Source organism: Labrus mixtus, chromosome 9, assembly GCF_963584025.1.
Source record: "Labrus mixtus chromosome 9, fLabMix1.1, whole genome shotgun sequence".
Lineage (NCBI taxonomy): Eukaryota > Metazoa > Chordata > Actinopteri > Labriformes > Labridae > Labrus > Labrus mixtus.
The window spans coordinates 27,082,699-27,098,503 of NC_083620.1; the positions used below are offsets into that span (position 1 = coordinate 27,082,699).

A 15,805-nucleotide genomic window follows, 5' to 3' on the forward strand; every position below is an offset into this window, starting at 1 on the left:
CTGCACCTTTGATTTGATTTGGATTTCAGGATTGTTCTTTTCTGATCTAGATCCAGACACAAATGGAAAATGTCTTTACAGTTCACTTTACATCTCTTCAAGGTTTGTGCTCTGTCTCGGTGTTAATCATTTAAAGTTTTCATGAAGAAGAAATCCACTGTCAGGAGATCTGTGCAGTCAGTTTTACAGCTCATGATTTACTAACAAGGCGCGTACGTTTGTAAGTTCATCAGTGTTCATTGACAGCAGTTGTGAAAATGTACATGAAAAATTCCCCGACCTTGACCTCAGAGTAATATCTGCACGGTTTAAGACAAGAGTTGTATCAGTAAACAACAAAACAACAACAGGTCTGATAAGTAGTTACAAATGAGGACCTGAGGGCCTCGCTTGCTGCCTTTCCAGTGCTTCAGACTTTAAAAAAAATGTAAATACCAGATTTATTTTTTATCCTCCCTTGATCTACAACTCCCAGTTATTATCTTCATGTCATAAAGACTGAAATGACCAACAGAAAGCTACTTTTTAATTATCACTAAGTCATAAAAATGTCAAACTGAGGACAAATATCTGATGAATAATAATCTACACCAGTGGTTCTCAACTCGTCGAGCCTCAGGACCCACCACCAGCTCCTCTCTGAAAAATAGCGATCCTAAATTTCAGATATTTTTCAACCAATCAGATTTATTTAATTCTAAAAGGTGCCGTTCGCAGCTTCTGTCTGACTGTGCAAAACATCTGACGGAAGCAAGAAACTGAACAAAAAAAAACAGACTTTATTCAGGGCACATGCTCGACCCACTTTTGGGTCCCGACCCACCAGTTGAGAACCACTGATTTACACCATGAACCAAAAGAGATGTAAACATGAGTTAGGTATTAAAAATATAACACACTATAAAAACAGTGCAGGCTTTAAATAGCAGACTTTTAAATTAATAAGATGAACTTCAGTTGCACTGTTTGGGTCCGAAGGCCAGATAAATATGTGTTTTTAAAAAGCCAGTGTATCTGGGTGAATATAACCCTCGAGTGGAAAAATAAAAAACAAAACTTGAACTGTTTCTGAACTTGTTTTTTCTGCATAACATTATATATTCAACACTTTGACTTAAACAAGATGAAGAAGTCAACAAGTTTCAATATTCTCCCGGCAAGAAACAAACAAAACAAAAATGTTTATATCTTCACTAAAACTCAAAAGAACACAGAGAAGAAAGACTCCACAAGAATGGGATGGATTAAAACATTATTTTTTTAAATTCCTCTACCTGGAGCGACACTCAACATCTACTATGAGACTCGTGGTACCACGGGGACGATCGTGTTGAAACCTCACAAAACGAAAATTAAGAAAATCCCTCCTCCCCTCTGACGGAAGTTTCTTTTTGTTAGACTTTGCTCTTTTGGTCTCATGAGGGTTTATTTAAGCATCGTTACTCTGAGAGGTCAAACCAGGGTGCGACAGTTTAACCACATTTCAGACTTTCTACGACCTTCTTAAAAAACACAAATTCAAATCTTTTCACAGTTATATTAGTGTCAGAAAAAGGGAAACCCAGTACGAGTTATAAGGCCAACTTTACATTTTAAGTGCATGTTTATATCATATTCTTAACATTGATTGAGTATCCAGTCAACCCGTCCATCGTGAGCTTCCACCTGTAGTCCATTGTCTACCAGTATCAACTTGTGGTTTCTGGATGTTAAGTCACAAAACAGCAACTAAAAAGTAACCTGATGCTACTTTAGGCAGAAAAGTCCCAAAAATGATCAAATGTTCAGGCAGTGAACTCCAGCTGACTCAGAGCAGTATTTCTGTACAAGCAGGTCTGACTGTTCAATCTTGACCCCCAAACAGGGACCGGCTGGACGGAGAGTTTGGGGGTTTCAGAGGTAGTCGTCCTCACTGGAGGGCTCGTCCTCGTCGTAGTTGCGGTGATAACGGTTGCTGGGGCCTTCTCCAGGATCGTCGCTGCTGGCGGTTGAACTCTCCCCGGCGGTGAGCTTCGACCCCTCTGAGCTAGCGGAAGGAGTGCGGCTCATCCTCCACAGCTGGTGGGCAAAGGTCCGCCCCCAGCTGCAGTGATGGCCAATCGGGCGCAAGTGCCGGATGAGCTCCACGGCCTCCTGCCAGTAAGAAGTTCACTTGCTTTGGCCCCGCCCGGAGCGCTGCTTGTTCATGGTGGTGAGCATCTGACTGATGTAGGACGTCAGCAGGTCGTCCATCTTGTAGCCCTGCAGGTGTTAAGGACACATAGACGATCAATTAGGAAACACACAGATGATATCTTCAGTTTAATGATCCACGTTTCATTTTGAATAATCAGTTCCAACTTTTGATTATCAGACATCAGGAATTTAATCACTGTTTGCCATTTTCATATTTATCCTGCTGTCACGCCCGCCCGCTATAATCTGAGAGTTAAAGTTATTTTGCGAAACCAGTTTTAGTTTGATATTCAAAAGTGTAATCTTGGTGTTTGTTTTGTGTTGCGGTCCCACCCACCAGCGAGGTCTCACACAGCAGTTTGCTTCCTCTGACCAGGTTGCCGATGGTGATGTGGAAGTAGGTGTTTCCGCTGCTCCAGTTGGAGATCTTGGTGAAGGGGTGTGTGGTCAGGATGTCCTGCACAAACACACACACACACACACACAGATGCAAGCCTTCTATTATCCTCTGACTGAATGACTGAAATGGTTAATGTGTTGACACTTACACGATAAAAAACCAAAGTCCAGATTTAAGGAAATCATTTCAATAAAAGCACAAACCTTCGTCTTTGGGTCGATGAGGCTGACTCCGTGCTTGTTGATGGCGATCAGCAGGATCTCTGGGAAGTTTGGCTCTGTGGTTTGCTGGAGATTAAAAATAGATTTATGTCGTCATGACTTTTTAAATCTCCATTCATCATCTTTTGTATGTTACCGTTACATCTGTGAGGCAGTCATTTCAAATGATCAAGTTTCTTCTTGGATGCTTCCTTGTTTCCTCCTCCCTTGCCTATTTTCCTGGCATTCCTTCTTCTCATGTAGGAGGGACAAACTACGCTAAAGCATCAGCTCCTGAGGTGCTCAAAGGACAGCAGCTGACTGATATTTGTTTACCTTGACTTCAAAGAAGGCGGAGCCAAATGTTGGCCACTTGTAGATGATCTTCAGAAACATGAGTTTGGCCTCCTCCCTTGATTTACCAGCCTGCTTGTTGAAGTACGCAACCACAGACTGCAATCATCACACACACACACAGAGACAAACAACAAACATCCAGAATCAATTATCATCGATTATTTAATGCCAAATTCAGATTCAGTGCGTCTATAACTACAGCGACTGGCTTCATTTTCTAGCGGCAAGAAAAACATTTAAATAATCCAAACAGACAAAATCTATACAAGAATGCAGATTTACCCTTTTCCAGTCGTCTGGTGACATCTGACGGATGAGATCCTGAGGAACCAGCTCGCGGAGCATCTTGGGAATTGTAGGAAAATGGGATTTGTCGTCCTCAAACTTGACGCGGTAGATGAGGGCTGCGAGTTGGAAAACCTCCTCTCGGGAACACTTATGGTAACCTCGCAGGTATTTAGGAAGCTCCTATGTTCGAGTCAACGAGGTGGGGAAGACGTGTGTTAGATTAAAAATCAAAGAACCCTCAGGTGAACACGACTGCAGAAACAAAACGTTTATAAACTCAGTTAGTACTTTCTCAATAATCCAAAATGTCAAACCTGGTAGTAGTGAAAGATGGAGTCAGCGAAAGAGTCTTTCCCTGGAACTGTGTTAGTCCACAACTTCTTCATGAAGAACACCTGGTAGGTCAAAGAGGGAACGATTCCTGCAAGACGGAACAGGAAGAAGGTGAAATATCAACGTGATCATATCGCTCAGATATCCTGAAGTTTCTGTTAAAGCTACTTCATCTACTTTGTTTTTGTTTAGTATTTGTTTATCTGGTCTCATGCACTACATCACTTTATTCTTTCCATTCTATATCAGTGTTCATACAGTTCTGGTTACTTTATTCCTGTTGTCTCTTATCCATGATTGCACTACGGTCACTTTATTTATCTCATTTTTACCTTTACAGTTATATTGTTTATATTAGTTCTGTTGTTCCATTTTTCACCATGCACCTTATTAACTTATCATTAAGTATTTGCCTACCTGCACATAGCTCTGTATATATATATTTATTTCTTGTTTACTGCACATAGTTATGGTTACATATGTTAGTCCGATCACTGTCCACTTATATCTACTCTTTTATATTTTTAAGTTAAGTTTAAGCTTTAAGTTGTATTTAAATTGACACTTTATATTTAGGTTAAAATGTTTCGTACTTGCTCTGTTGTTAATTTACTGCTCTGTGTGCTTTTGAATTGCCCCCCGGGGACAAATAAAGTTCTTTTGAATTGAATATTTGTAAAACTTTTTTTTGTTTTTTACTCCCAGGGAGGTGAAACGGGACACAAACTGGTACGAACCATCTTTAGCCGGCCGAGATTTCTTGATCCAGTCTGTTAAATGTCTGACAAAGTCAAAGAAAAAATCTCCCTCTGGCACGCTGATCACCTGCAGATACACACAAACACACATACACAGACAGACATATCAGCTTTTAAAACACAGAGTCCGCTATCAAGAGGTTGAAAAAAAAACAAATTTTTCATTTCATTTAAAGTAATACATTCTGATGCTCGGATTGAAACTGATTAATTGAGAAGATTAAAGGCTGTAAGATCAAAACCCTTTGAAAAGTTTAAAAATGATTCAAGTTTAATTCATGATGAAATATTCATATCGCTCTTGCAAAGAGAAAAATTTGATCAAAGAAGCTGCTGAAAAAGAGGTCAGAGAACATTAGGGACCAAATCAAATGAAGACAAGCGAGTCCCTCAGAACAGATAAATATTGGAAAGATAATATATGAAACAACACTGATGATGAAGTATTTCAATGAGGACCTCTCTTACATCTCCTCCTCTCATTCAGAATTTACCCGGATGAGCCTGCGTCAGGTTTTACACATTAGTTTGTCTGTGAAACTGAGAGAAACAAAGCTTGACCTCTGACCTTGTCTGAGATTTTGACAAACAGACTGAAGCCTTCAGGAGATTTGAGCAGCAGTCTGGTGGAGATGTTTTGGCAGAAATCCTTTGCTTTGGTGCCGGACTCCACCTCAAAAGCCTGCAAAAGTTTCAGAAAACAATCTCAGTTTTCAAACAGCACTTGATTGTTGATAGGCAGGAAGTTAATGAACCTTCTCATACCTCGTCTGTATCGTCAGGAAAGTAGACTTTGTGGAAGATCTGGGTCGTCTTGTGTTGGATGGCCTCCACCTCCACCAAATGAGGGGGATACTTCCTGGATCCGTTTCTGTTTCCACGGCAAAAACAAAAGAAAGTGAAATAGAGTTCAGTCTAGTTAAACCAATCACAAGAGAATATTCAGGATCTTTTTTTTATTTTTAGACTTGGCTAGTAAAAACACATGAACACTCAGTAAACACATAAAAGAGTGTGAAGTGTTACCGTAGAGCTTTGTGCAGCCTCTGCATGCAGTCTCCAGACAGCGGGTGGTGTTTCTTGGACTGGAGGAAGCGCTGGATGTGCGGCAGCAGCATGTTACTGGGAGGATACAGACCAGTACACAACCACAGCAGCTCCCAGCCTTTCTCCTCACTGTACCTGCAGAGCCACAAAACTCCTGTTCATCCTCAGGATTTTAATATCAACGAGTCAGAAGCTGATCTTTTTATTTGTTGTGTTTAACGTAATAATGTAGACCTGAAGTTATACTTGGTACTAGGGCTGGGAATCTTAGGGTGTCTCCAATTCAATTCTTGGGGTCACTATTCAATTCAGAATCAATTTTCGATTCAAAATGATTCTGGATTCATGATCCACATACCTCAGGATCTACTCCAGTCATCTGTGAGAATAGCTTAATTTCTTGCTGCTCCATTTGAATGAAAGAGCTAGCCTTAGCACTCGATTTTTGGAAGTTATGAATCTATTCAAAATCTCAGAAGATTAGAATCAAAATTTTTACATAAATAAATGTTTCCCACCTCTGCTTGGTACTAAAAATAAACTATTGGGGCGCTGGTGGCGCAGTGGTTAGTGCGCGCGCCCCATGTACGGAGGCTGTAGTCCTCCAAGCCGACGGCCCAGGTTCAAATCCGACCTTACGCTCCTTTCCTGAATGTCATTCCCCACTCTCTCTCTCTCCCTGATTTCTGACTCTATCCACTGTCCTATCTCATATAAAGGCACAAAAAGCCCAAAACTAAATCTAAAAACTATCATCTTTCATATTTATGATACTGCACTGATAAGTCTGTTATGTCACACACTTGACGTGGTTGTCAGTGAGCTGTTTGATGATCTGACAGTAGATCTCGTCTTTCAGAGGTTCAGCTTTCAGCGCTCCTTCAAAGATCTGGTCCGTCAACTCGTTGACTGAGCGAGTTCGTTTGGACGGGTAGTCGCCCATGTACTTCATCATCGGTGGGACAGATGTCAAGGAAGACAACAACCTCTTCAGCATGATTACAGATGTAGAATATAAATAAATCAATATGTGGGCATGTGAAAGAAGTAGATCCTTAAACTACATTTATTTTCATCACCCTTCAGGTTCTAGAGAATTAAGTTCAGTCTATATGCTTCCTTCCTGCAGCTTTTAAAACTAGCAACACATAAATAGTTGAAGAAACTTTTTAGTTTGTTACTCTCATTGTCTGGTGACGCATCAATGTGTACATGTTAATACTGTAAAATATGATGTGATCATTTAAAATAAGGGATGGTGTCTAAAGTCGTTTTTTTAAATATGAACTCCTGAAAAGATCTAGATAATTTCAGGAGGTAATTTACTCATTTACAGTAGTCCATAATGATTTCTTTAAAGGATATCTATGAAGGACATGCAGGCGTCCTGAGCCAGCTCCTCATGGTTGACGACCTTCTTCAGCAGAGGCAGTTTGAGCGGCTCTCTGGTGCAGCTCCACATCTTGTCCTTCCCACGATTCTTAGTGACCATCACCCTGCTCAGGGTGTGTTTGGGAGGAGGCCTGGAAGGAGAACGTTTCATTTCAGACGTATTAATATGTCTGCTTAAAGAATAAAAAACATTTTGAATCAAAGATTATGAAGTTATGTAAGAAAACTGTATTCAAGTTTTTATACAAACAATCAGGAAGTCCTTCAAATTCAAAACAGTACTGAGATATTGGTGAGTGCACTTTGTCTGAGTCATACTTCTGTTTGTTAGCAGGTGCATGACTTTGTTTATTCATGTGTTTATGTTGATTTGTTCTGTTGTCTGAGTGTGTGCACCTGAAGTAATCGTAGGAGAACTCCTCCAGCGTGTAGGGTTTCATCCTGCCGTCGTCGGTCTCCGGCATGAGAAGCTGTGAAACACGAACCGACTCCTGACGCTGGTCTGGTGTCATGGTTACCAGCGCCTGTTCGGTGAGATTTCATCAGAATTAATCACACAGACGATAACATGACGCAGCTTCCCTCTAATTAAAAAAACAACAAGTTTCTGTCCTGCAGGAAACTTCAGCAGAAGTTTAAGAATAAAAAAGTTTGTTGATTTTTAAAAAAAACTCTCACCACTATCTCCTGCTGAGGTCGAGTCATGGTGGGCAGGACGTACACACTGTCAGCTGGAAAATCTCCTTTCTGATTGGTTCGTTCGTTGACTCCATGAGCCCATCCAGAGTTGAGGACCTGCTCCCCGGTGTCCTGGTCCAACAAGATCAGGTCTCCCTTCAGGAAACTCAGAAACGTTGACTCCTCACCTGCTGTGGAAACAGGTGTGCTGAGGTGAGTCTGCTCAGTGTGTACAATAAAGAAGTATTTTATCTGTCCAGATCATTATTGCACAAGAGTTTGATTGAAATCTTTATATCATATAAAATACTTACACTGTGCTTGAGATTGCGTAACATCTCTGCACTTTGGGCGAGTTCATTTTGCTCCTAAACTACAAAAACACTTCGCTCCTCTAGTTTAGGAAACAGAAAGCGATCGGTCTTATTGTGACTCACTTGGATTTGGGTTGTCCTGCAGCGCCACCACAAACTTTGACCTCCTCCTCAGGCCCTCCAGGAAGGTCACCACCAGGTCGCGGATGTCCTCCGTGTTGTTGGATGTGAAGGTGTACTCGTCTCCTTTGATGGTGGCCAAAGTAAAACTCTGACTCTGCAGCTTTCCTCCCCTGAAAGAACAGATTCACTCAAACTTAAGACAACAAATCGCTCTCTCTATCTCGCTCTCTGTCTCTCTCCCTCTCTCTCTATCTCTCTCCTTTAATTTAAAGAGCAAGAGGGAGGAAATGCCAAGAGAGGCAAGTTGTAAGAAAGAAAAAAAGTTATGTCACATTATAAAATATGTTGTTTTGGGGCAATTTTCAGTGTTTGCCAGTTTATTGTCTGCATGCTTGAATTGTACATAAATGTATTTTTCTGCACCAAACTTTCAACCTCTCCAACTCCTTCTTTTCTTAAGTAGCTTTTTAGGGGACTTTGATATTTAAGGATTATGGCTGAGTGTTTTGAAAAGGAGTTCAGACTTGTTTTTTCCGACTTCTTAATTACAGGACAAAAAGAAACAGCAGGAAAATAAAGAAGAAGAAGGTGTGACTACAACTCCCAGCATGCCTCACCTGCTGCTGGAAACAGTAGTGATCTCTGGGAAGGAGAGTTCCAAGAGGACCTGCTCCTGCTCGTCCACAAAATAAACTCCGGTCCAGTTAACAGCGACGATCAGGTCGTTTTTAGGCAGACTGGGACCTGAGGGGGGAAGGAAAGGTTTAGACACTGAAACGTTCTCTGGAGCAGAACAGAAGAGCTCATTTAAAACTTCAACTCCCAATCGTTTCCTAAAACTCTGAGCACATCTGGAGAAAATACATTAAAATGAGAGTGTGTCTGTGTTTGGGATGATTGGACATTAATCTGTAAATCCTCTGTGTCTCTGTTCAGACGCTCTGGTGTCAAAGAAGTTGTAAAAGCTCACCGGAGAACTTAAAGGCTTCGTAGAAACGAGAGAAGAGCAGAGGCCACTTGTGGCGAGCGAAGTCCACCACTTCCTCCTTCACCTTCTGAGAGTCAAACCTCTTCTGTGTGTAGATGCCCTGAGCCGACCACAGAGAAATGTGATCATGTGTTAGAAGACAGAGAAGAGCAGATGTGCAGATATGAAAGTATTTGGTTGGCATGACGATATCATAAAATTCAAGTTTTCTGACTCACACCTTTTTGTGTGCAGCCATGATGAAGTGAGCCCACTTTTCCACCGTCCTCGACGTGTTGATCTCTCGGTCGGGGATGTAGGAGGGGATGAGGCTCAGCAGACGCTCCAGGAGGATCTCTGAACCGTAATCGACGTAATACTGCTGAGAGGCCAGCTCGGCCAGTTCGTCCTTTTAAGACACAGGGAGACGGAAACGGGTCAGTTTGTTTGGACCGATTACAAACAGAAATAAAAATGACATTCAAGGATAGTTTCAATAAAGAGAAGCAGACAAGTACAGAAAGATTCAATCACAATACATGCAACTGATCATTTCTCCAAAACACAATTATCCAACTTATTGAGAAATTGAGAATTTTTTAAAGATAAGGAGGAGAGGACGTGTTCTGGCTTTTATTACACCCGAGCTTTGATTACACCCGAGCTTTGATTCTGACAACATCATACTTACCTGGCAGGGGAGATACCATGATCAAGAAGGTGGTTCACCCATGGCGAGGCCTGGCCATTGCACTCCGGCGGGGCTGACCTATGCGAATTCCCCAAATGTGGGAATCTCGACTGCATAATTTGTGGTAGTGGGGGACTGCGTTCGCGCTCTCCCCTGATTTTTTTGTGGGCGGCAGTAGCTCAGTCTGTAGGGACTTGGGTTGGGAATCGGAAGGTCGCCGGTTCAAGTCCCGGCACGGACCAAGTCCGGAAATTGGTCTGGTAGCTGGAGAGGTGCCAGGCCACTTCCTGAGCACTGCCGAGGTGCCCTTGAGCAAGGCACCTAACCCCCCCCCCCCACAAGCTCAGGAGCGCCCGCCGTAGGGCAGCCCCCTCACTCTGAGACCTCTCCATTAGTGCATGTCCACAGGATCCTGTTTGTGCATGTGTGTGTATTTCAGTTCATGTTTGTGTAGCATGTTTACTAGACAGAGTGTAAAAACGAATTTCCCCTCGCGGGATCAATAAAGTATAAATTCTCATTCTATTTAAAGAAATGCTTCAAAAAACTTGTCATCTTATCTTCACCTGTTCTTGAACCACACTTATGAACGTTGTTGCTCAACAGACCAAATGAAAACCCACCCTGTCGCAGCGGTACTCTCCAAACTTGACGCCCCTGACGGTCTGCTGGTAGATGAGGTTGGTGGCGACCTGGTCGTCGGCGGGGGAGTGCCAGGGTGTGAAGATCTCCTTCCTGAAGAACAGCCTCCAGGGGGCGTTCCTCTCCTGAGCGCCCTGCTCCTTGGCGTACTGCTCGCATTGTGACACAGCGTCCATCACGTGGTCGTTTCCGCTGCCCAACGAGGAGACCTGAAGGAGGAGACCAGACATTCACCGCTCTGCAGCTACTAATACTGACTGATTAAATCTGTAAATCTTTTTATTTCTCACTGCACTCACTGTAAATCTTCTTCTTCTACTTCAGGGTATAAAAATAAAATGGATTTATTGCTTTTGTTAAAAGGTGAATATATGTTTCAGTTTGAGTAAAGACACTTCAAATTTCTGTGGTTCTTGCATCTTCATTCTGTTTAAGTCTTCTCTTTGGGTTAGGGTAAGAAATAGGTTCAGTCCAGACACTTTACAGACACAATGAACTAATCTGCTTTAATTAATCCTTTACATCTGATGTGACTTTTCTATTTTATCTCTAAAAGAAAATCCCCAAAAACAGAATCTAAATAAATATGGTTTAGCGCTAATTCTCTTCACGCTTTTTGAGGATCCTCCAGATAAGTTGTGACGTCACAATTTGTCTTAAAACCAGATTAAAACAGCCAATCAGAGGTTTGAATGTCAGCTTTGTTTCTGTGTGTGTGTGTGTGTGTGAGTGTGAGTGTGCCCACCTTGTCAAACAGAGCAATGTAGAGCGAGAACCCAAAGCGGTCCCGCAGGTTGACCTTGTCTGATAAGGCGCTGCAGAGCTCCATGGCCGTGGTGGCCGAGTCGGTCAGCAGGGTTTTGGTCGTGCCGTCCATGAACGTCACCGGCAGCATGATGGGCTTCTTCGACTTGGTGGCCTGAGGAATTTTAAAATATAACTTCAGGGTAATTTCTTGTATTTTTATGCATCTTCTCATGTATTTTTAAATATTTTGTTTGTTTTTATATAAAATATAGGATGTGGAAACATTGTTTTATTCATATTTATTGGCAGATGTTCCTTATCGACTTCTTTTAAATGTCTCTAAATTTAAACTCACCTACAGTACCTGCAGAAAGTAGCTGGATGTTGTAGTTTTTCTTGTGAGTACTATCTATCATTGGTCCTACTGTTCTCAGCCTAATAGGAATATTGATTTGTGTGTGTGTTAAATTGAAAGTTATTCTCTGGATCTGTACCTTCGGTAGAGTTTCACAACAACAAATTAGCTTCAATCATCCCGATTTGAGTTTGTACCTGCAACTCCAGCCAGGACGGAGGCTGTGTTCTCGTCCCGTTGACAAACGTCCGTCTCAGTCTCTCTTCACAGTACGGGGCGTAACCCGGCGGCCCGCTGCTGATGAAGTTCCTCAGGTACTGTGGAAAAAAGAAAAACATTAAAAAGGTATTCATCTCTGAGGAAGCATCAAGAAAGCAACATAAGAGACAAGTGTTTTATTTACAAGTGATAGATACTGAATACATTATGTAGGATGAAGTTGTACCAAAATACAATCACATTCAGAGAATCTATGTATGGATCTTCAGACCCAGATTTGTTTCCTTTTCTGTATTTAAACTGAAAATAATTATAAAAAATTAATGCTGATATTAATAAATGATTTTGACTTCCTGACCTTGACAAACTTGTCTGAGGGGGCGAAGCAGCCGACACACAGCGAGATCAGGATCCAGCCGCGGGCGTGAGAACTCTTAGACGGGTTCTGACTGAGCTGCTTACAGATCTGACAGTAGATTTCATCTCTAACACACAAAGACACACAAACACACAGACAAACAAACACACAGACACACAAACACACAGACAAACAAACACACAGACAAACAAACACACAGACACACACAGACACACAAACACACAAACACACAGACAAACAAACACACAGACAAACAAACACACAGACAAACAAACACACAGACAAACAAACACACAGACAAACAAACACACAGACAAACAAACACACAAACACACAAACACAGACAAACAAACACACAGACAAACAAACACACAGACAAACAAACACACAAACACACAAACACACACATACACACAAACACACAGACACACAAACACACAGACAAACAAACACACAAACACACAAACACACAAACACACAAACACACAGACAAACAAACACACAGACAAACAAACACACAGACACACAAACACACAGACAAACAAACACACAGACACACAAACACACAAACACACAGACACACAGACAAACAAACACACAGACAAACAAACACACAGACAAACAAACACACAGACAAACAAACACACAGACACACAAACACACAGACAAACAAACACACAGACACACAAACACACAAACACACAGACACACAGACAAACAAACACACAGACACACAAACACACAGACACACAAACACACAGACAAACAAACACACAGACACACAAACACACAGACAAACAAACACACAGACAAACACGCAGGTTATTCAGAAATCAATTTTTTTTTCTGTTCAATCGTCATCTTGGAGCACCAGGAAAATGTGACAGTGTGTGTGTGTGTGTGTGTGTGTGTGTGTGGGTGTGTGTGTGTGTGTGTGTGTGTGTGTGTGTGTGTGTGTGTGTGTGTGTGTACCTAAGTGCTGGTCTCAGGATTCCGTTGCCGATGATGAAGTGAAGTTTCTCCAGGTTTGATGTCGGCCTGTCCTCCAGCATGCTGTTGCCATGGAGACTATACTCCCCATCATTAAGGCGTTTGGTGACCTGAAAAGAATCCAACTTTATTTATTTTTTCTAATTCTGAAGAAGAAGAAGAAGAAGAAGAAAATAATTCTCTTTAACTTCCCCTCCTCTTCATCTCTCTTACCTCCTCAGTGATCTTTGATTTCTTCTTCAGGGTGAGAGACACCAGCTTGTGACGGACGCTGTTCTTCTTCGGGCTTTCAGATTGAGTTGTCTGCAGGCAGAACAAGACAACAAATGAATGTTTCACAAAATCTTCAGGATCGACTGAAACATGTTTTACACTAGAAAATAAACTTGTTCTCTACATGTTGTGTAGCCTCCATGGTTCACACTTTTGTTACGATCAATCTTTTTGTTCCCTTCTCTGTTTTTGCTTCATTCTTAGTTCAAAAAACTAAACTTGCTGTTGATCTTTGGAGCATCGTTCAACACTGAAAAACTGGGAAAATTAAAGTTTCAGGTCTGATATACGAGGAGATTATAATAAGTAGAATTTTCCATTCTTTATTTTTATGGTGCTCAAATTCCAAGTACCAGAGGGTGAATCAAAATGAAGAAGTGCCAATGCCCTGTTTTCATATAAATAAAAAGGCTGAAAATTCAAAAGTCTAAATTCTGAGACTGAATTGATTGATTATCAGTTTCTTTGACGGCCGCACACCACTGGCCACAACACAAAACATGTAGAGAACCCACAGAGCTTTGTTTGAGACCTGGTTTCTGATGAACAGGTGTAAAACAAAGAGACCTGTTTTTGATGCTAACTGAAGCTACACCACAGATCTCAGTGAGCTGTGCAGCCAGCGGTGCTGTTCTGTGATTATCCAAAGTGTCTGGAGATAAAAAGAAGTTTTGTTTGCAGAAGGAAACGCTCTAAGGTGACGTTTGTCCTTTAAAAAGGAAACATGGATGATGCAGAACATTCCAGTGGAGCTTTAAACTCCCACCTCTCCTCCTCCTTACCTCCCCCTCTCCCTGCAGAACCTGCAGCTCTCTCTTGTACGTCTTCTTTCCCAGCGTCTCGTAGATTTTGGTCATGACCGGGATCTTCTCGCTGCCGTCACTGATGGCCGTGTGGTATTTGGGCTCCGGCAGATCTCCCATGAACCTCAGCACGGTGATCCACACCGCCAGAGCCGCCTGCACCAGGACACAGAAAAGGAGATTTAATGCTTTGATGCTAATTGATCGATTTTTTTAGGACTAAAAAAAATAAAAAAATTAGAACATAAACTTGCTACAACTTAAAAACAATGTAAATTTGTCATATTCTGTACTCAATGCATTAACTAACTTTTAATTTAACTTACTTAAAGTCCTTTTAAAAATCAGAATAACTGTTTTTGTTTTGTTTGCAAGAGTTTCAAAAGTCACACATTCAGTTATGCTCAACCAAACAGAGCCAGAGCATTAATCTCCACAGGGGGTCTAACACGGGTCGGGGTATCAGCAGTGACCTACCAGCTGGTCTCCCTCGTCGTCGTGGAACAGCAGAGGCTGTTTGAGAGGCCTTCGGACATATGTGTGCGTTGTGGTGCCCTGGAAGTAGGTGGCTGCAAACTTTGCAAACTTGTACTCTGATAAATCTTCCTCTTCGTCGTCCTCTGGCAGAGGAAGAGCCTCGTCCAGGTCCTCCTCCTCCAGATCCTCCTGGTGGGTCCGCTCCAGGTCCTGCAGATGGAAACAGAATCAGCTGATGCTTTCCAGTGAAAACTCAAAGATCATATCTAAATAATGAATCAACATCATGAAAGACAACTTAAGATAATTGAGTTTTAAACCTTCTAGCCCGAAGTTTAATGAATTCCATAAAACTTAAAATATTTTCCTCTCAGTGAGGGCTGTGAATGACTCGGCTGACTCTACATTTCATGTTTTTGTCTCTAACAGCAAAGAGAAAGAAGTGATTAAAAATGTCAAAACGTGAGAGGAAAGCATTTACGACGTCTCACCTCAAAGCCAGCGGGGGCTTGTCCCTCCTGGCCAGGAAGAGAACCCGTCGTACCCAGGAAGCCGAACATCTTGTCCACCATGTCGGAGTCGTTGACGGGCTCCATCCGAGCCTTCTCCATCTGCTCCACCATCTCTTTCTTCCTGCGGGCCTCGTCCTTCTCCTTCCTCTCCTGCTCCGCGTCCTCTTTGGCCAGCTGAGCCAGACGCTCCTGTGAAAGGAAAAAGTGTTAATACAAAGAAAACAGCAGAGTTAAAAAGTAATGTTGATTTCAGGAAACAAACTATTTTACATGTTCACTAGATCAGCTGGATATCTAAGTAAGAGAGGTCAGGCTGTTCCGGTTCAGTGATGGAATTCAGATCATTACATGCACTGCAGCAGGTTTCTGTCGTGATGAGACATGAGGAGAAATTGTAAAATGTCATCGTTGAACTCCCACCTGGTGTTTGCGTTCGGCCTCCGCCTTCGCTCTCTTTGCAGACATCTGATTCCTCAGTTTGGTCTCCTCAGCCAGACGCAGCTTCTCCGCCTCCAGACGTCTGCGATACTGAAGAGAGCGAGAGAGACGAGTCCAAAATGATTAAACAACAACAAGTTAAGAAAACAGACTGAAGCTCAGTTTGAAGCTCAGATATCCAAGTGTGTGTGTGTGTGTGTGTGTGTGTGTGTGTGTGTGTGTGTGTGTGTGTGTGTTTCTGTGTGTG

At 42.1% G+C, this 15,805-nt stretch overlaps 1 protein-coding gene and 1 non-coding gene across 2 annotated transcripts in view; one reads left to right on the forward strand and one right to left on the reverse strand.

Annotated features, from left to right (window-relative positions):
• Positions 1 to 1,540: 1,540 nt before the first annotated feature.
• The window catches only part of myo7aa (myosin VIIAa), a 39,253-nt gene continuing 24,988 nt past the window's right edge, over positions 1,541 to 15,805 (reverse strand). Inside the window, exons 22-49 of the mRNA XM_061047199.1 lie at positions 15,541 to 15,648; positions 15,100 to 15,309; positions 14,609 to 14,818; positions 14,111 to 14,287; positions 13,269 to 13,358; positions 13,038 to 13,165; positions 12,045 to 12,171; positions 11,665 to 11,784; positions 11,111 to 11,284; positions 10,347 to 10,574; positions 9,274 to 9,441; positions 9,036 to 9,153; positions 8,683 to 8,809; positions 8,066 to 8,235; positions 7,629 to 7,819; positions 7,347 to 7,474; positions 6,924 to 7,081; positions 6,362 to 6,515; positions 5,538 to 5,693; positions 5,277 to 5,382; positions 5,080 to 5,193; positions 4,491 to 4,578; positions 3,735 to 3,841; positions 3,415 to 3,600; positions 3,112 to 3,228; positions 2,779 to 2,862; positions 2,513 to 2,632; positions 1,541 to 2,241 (exon numbers count right to left, since the gene is read on the reverse strand). Coding sequence (XP_060903182.1) covers positions 2,149 to 2,241; positions 2,513 to 2,632; positions 2,779 to 2,862; positions 3,112 to 3,228; positions 3,415 to 3,600; positions 3,735 to 3,841; positions 4,491 to 4,578; positions 5,080 to 5,193; positions 5,277 to 5,382; positions 5,538 to 5,693; positions 6,362 to 6,515; positions 6,924 to 7,081; positions 7,347 to 7,474; positions 7,629 to 7,819; positions 8,066 to 8,235; positions 8,683 to 8,809; positions 9,036 to 9,153; positions 9,274 to 9,441; positions 10,347 to 10,574; positions 11,111 to 11,284; positions 11,665 to 11,784; positions 12,045 to 12,171; positions 13,038 to 13,165; positions 13,269 to 13,358; positions 14,111 to 14,287; positions 14,609 to 14,818; positions 15,100 to 15,309; positions 15,541 to 15,648 — 3,957 coding nt within the window. The 3' untranslated portion in view covers positions 1,541 to 2,148. The remainder of the gene's footprint in view (positions 2,242 to 2,512; positions 2,633 to 2,778; positions 2,863 to 3,111; positions 3,229 to 3,414; positions 3,601 to 3,734; positions 3,842 to 4,490; positions 4,579 to 5,079; positions 5,194 to 5,276; positions 5,383 to 5,537; positions 5,694 to 6,361; positions 6,516 to 6,923; positions 7,082 to 7,346; positions 7,475 to 7,628; positions 7,820 to 8,065; positions 8,236 to 8,682; positions 8,810 to 9,035; positions 9,154 to 9,273; positions 9,442 to 10,346; positions 10,575 to 11,110; positions 11,285 to 11,664; positions 11,785 to 12,044; positions 12,172 to 13,037; positions 13,166 to 13,268; positions 13,359 to 14,110; positions 14,288 to 14,608; positions 14,819 to 15,099; positions 15,310 to 15,540; positions 15,649 to 15,805) is intronic.
• LOC132981045 (U1 spliceosomal RNA) lies at positions 9,716 to 9,879 on the forward strand. Its single transcript, XR_009674279.1, has one exon. It is a non-coding gene; the product is annotated as a U1 spliceosomal RNA (small nuclear RNA).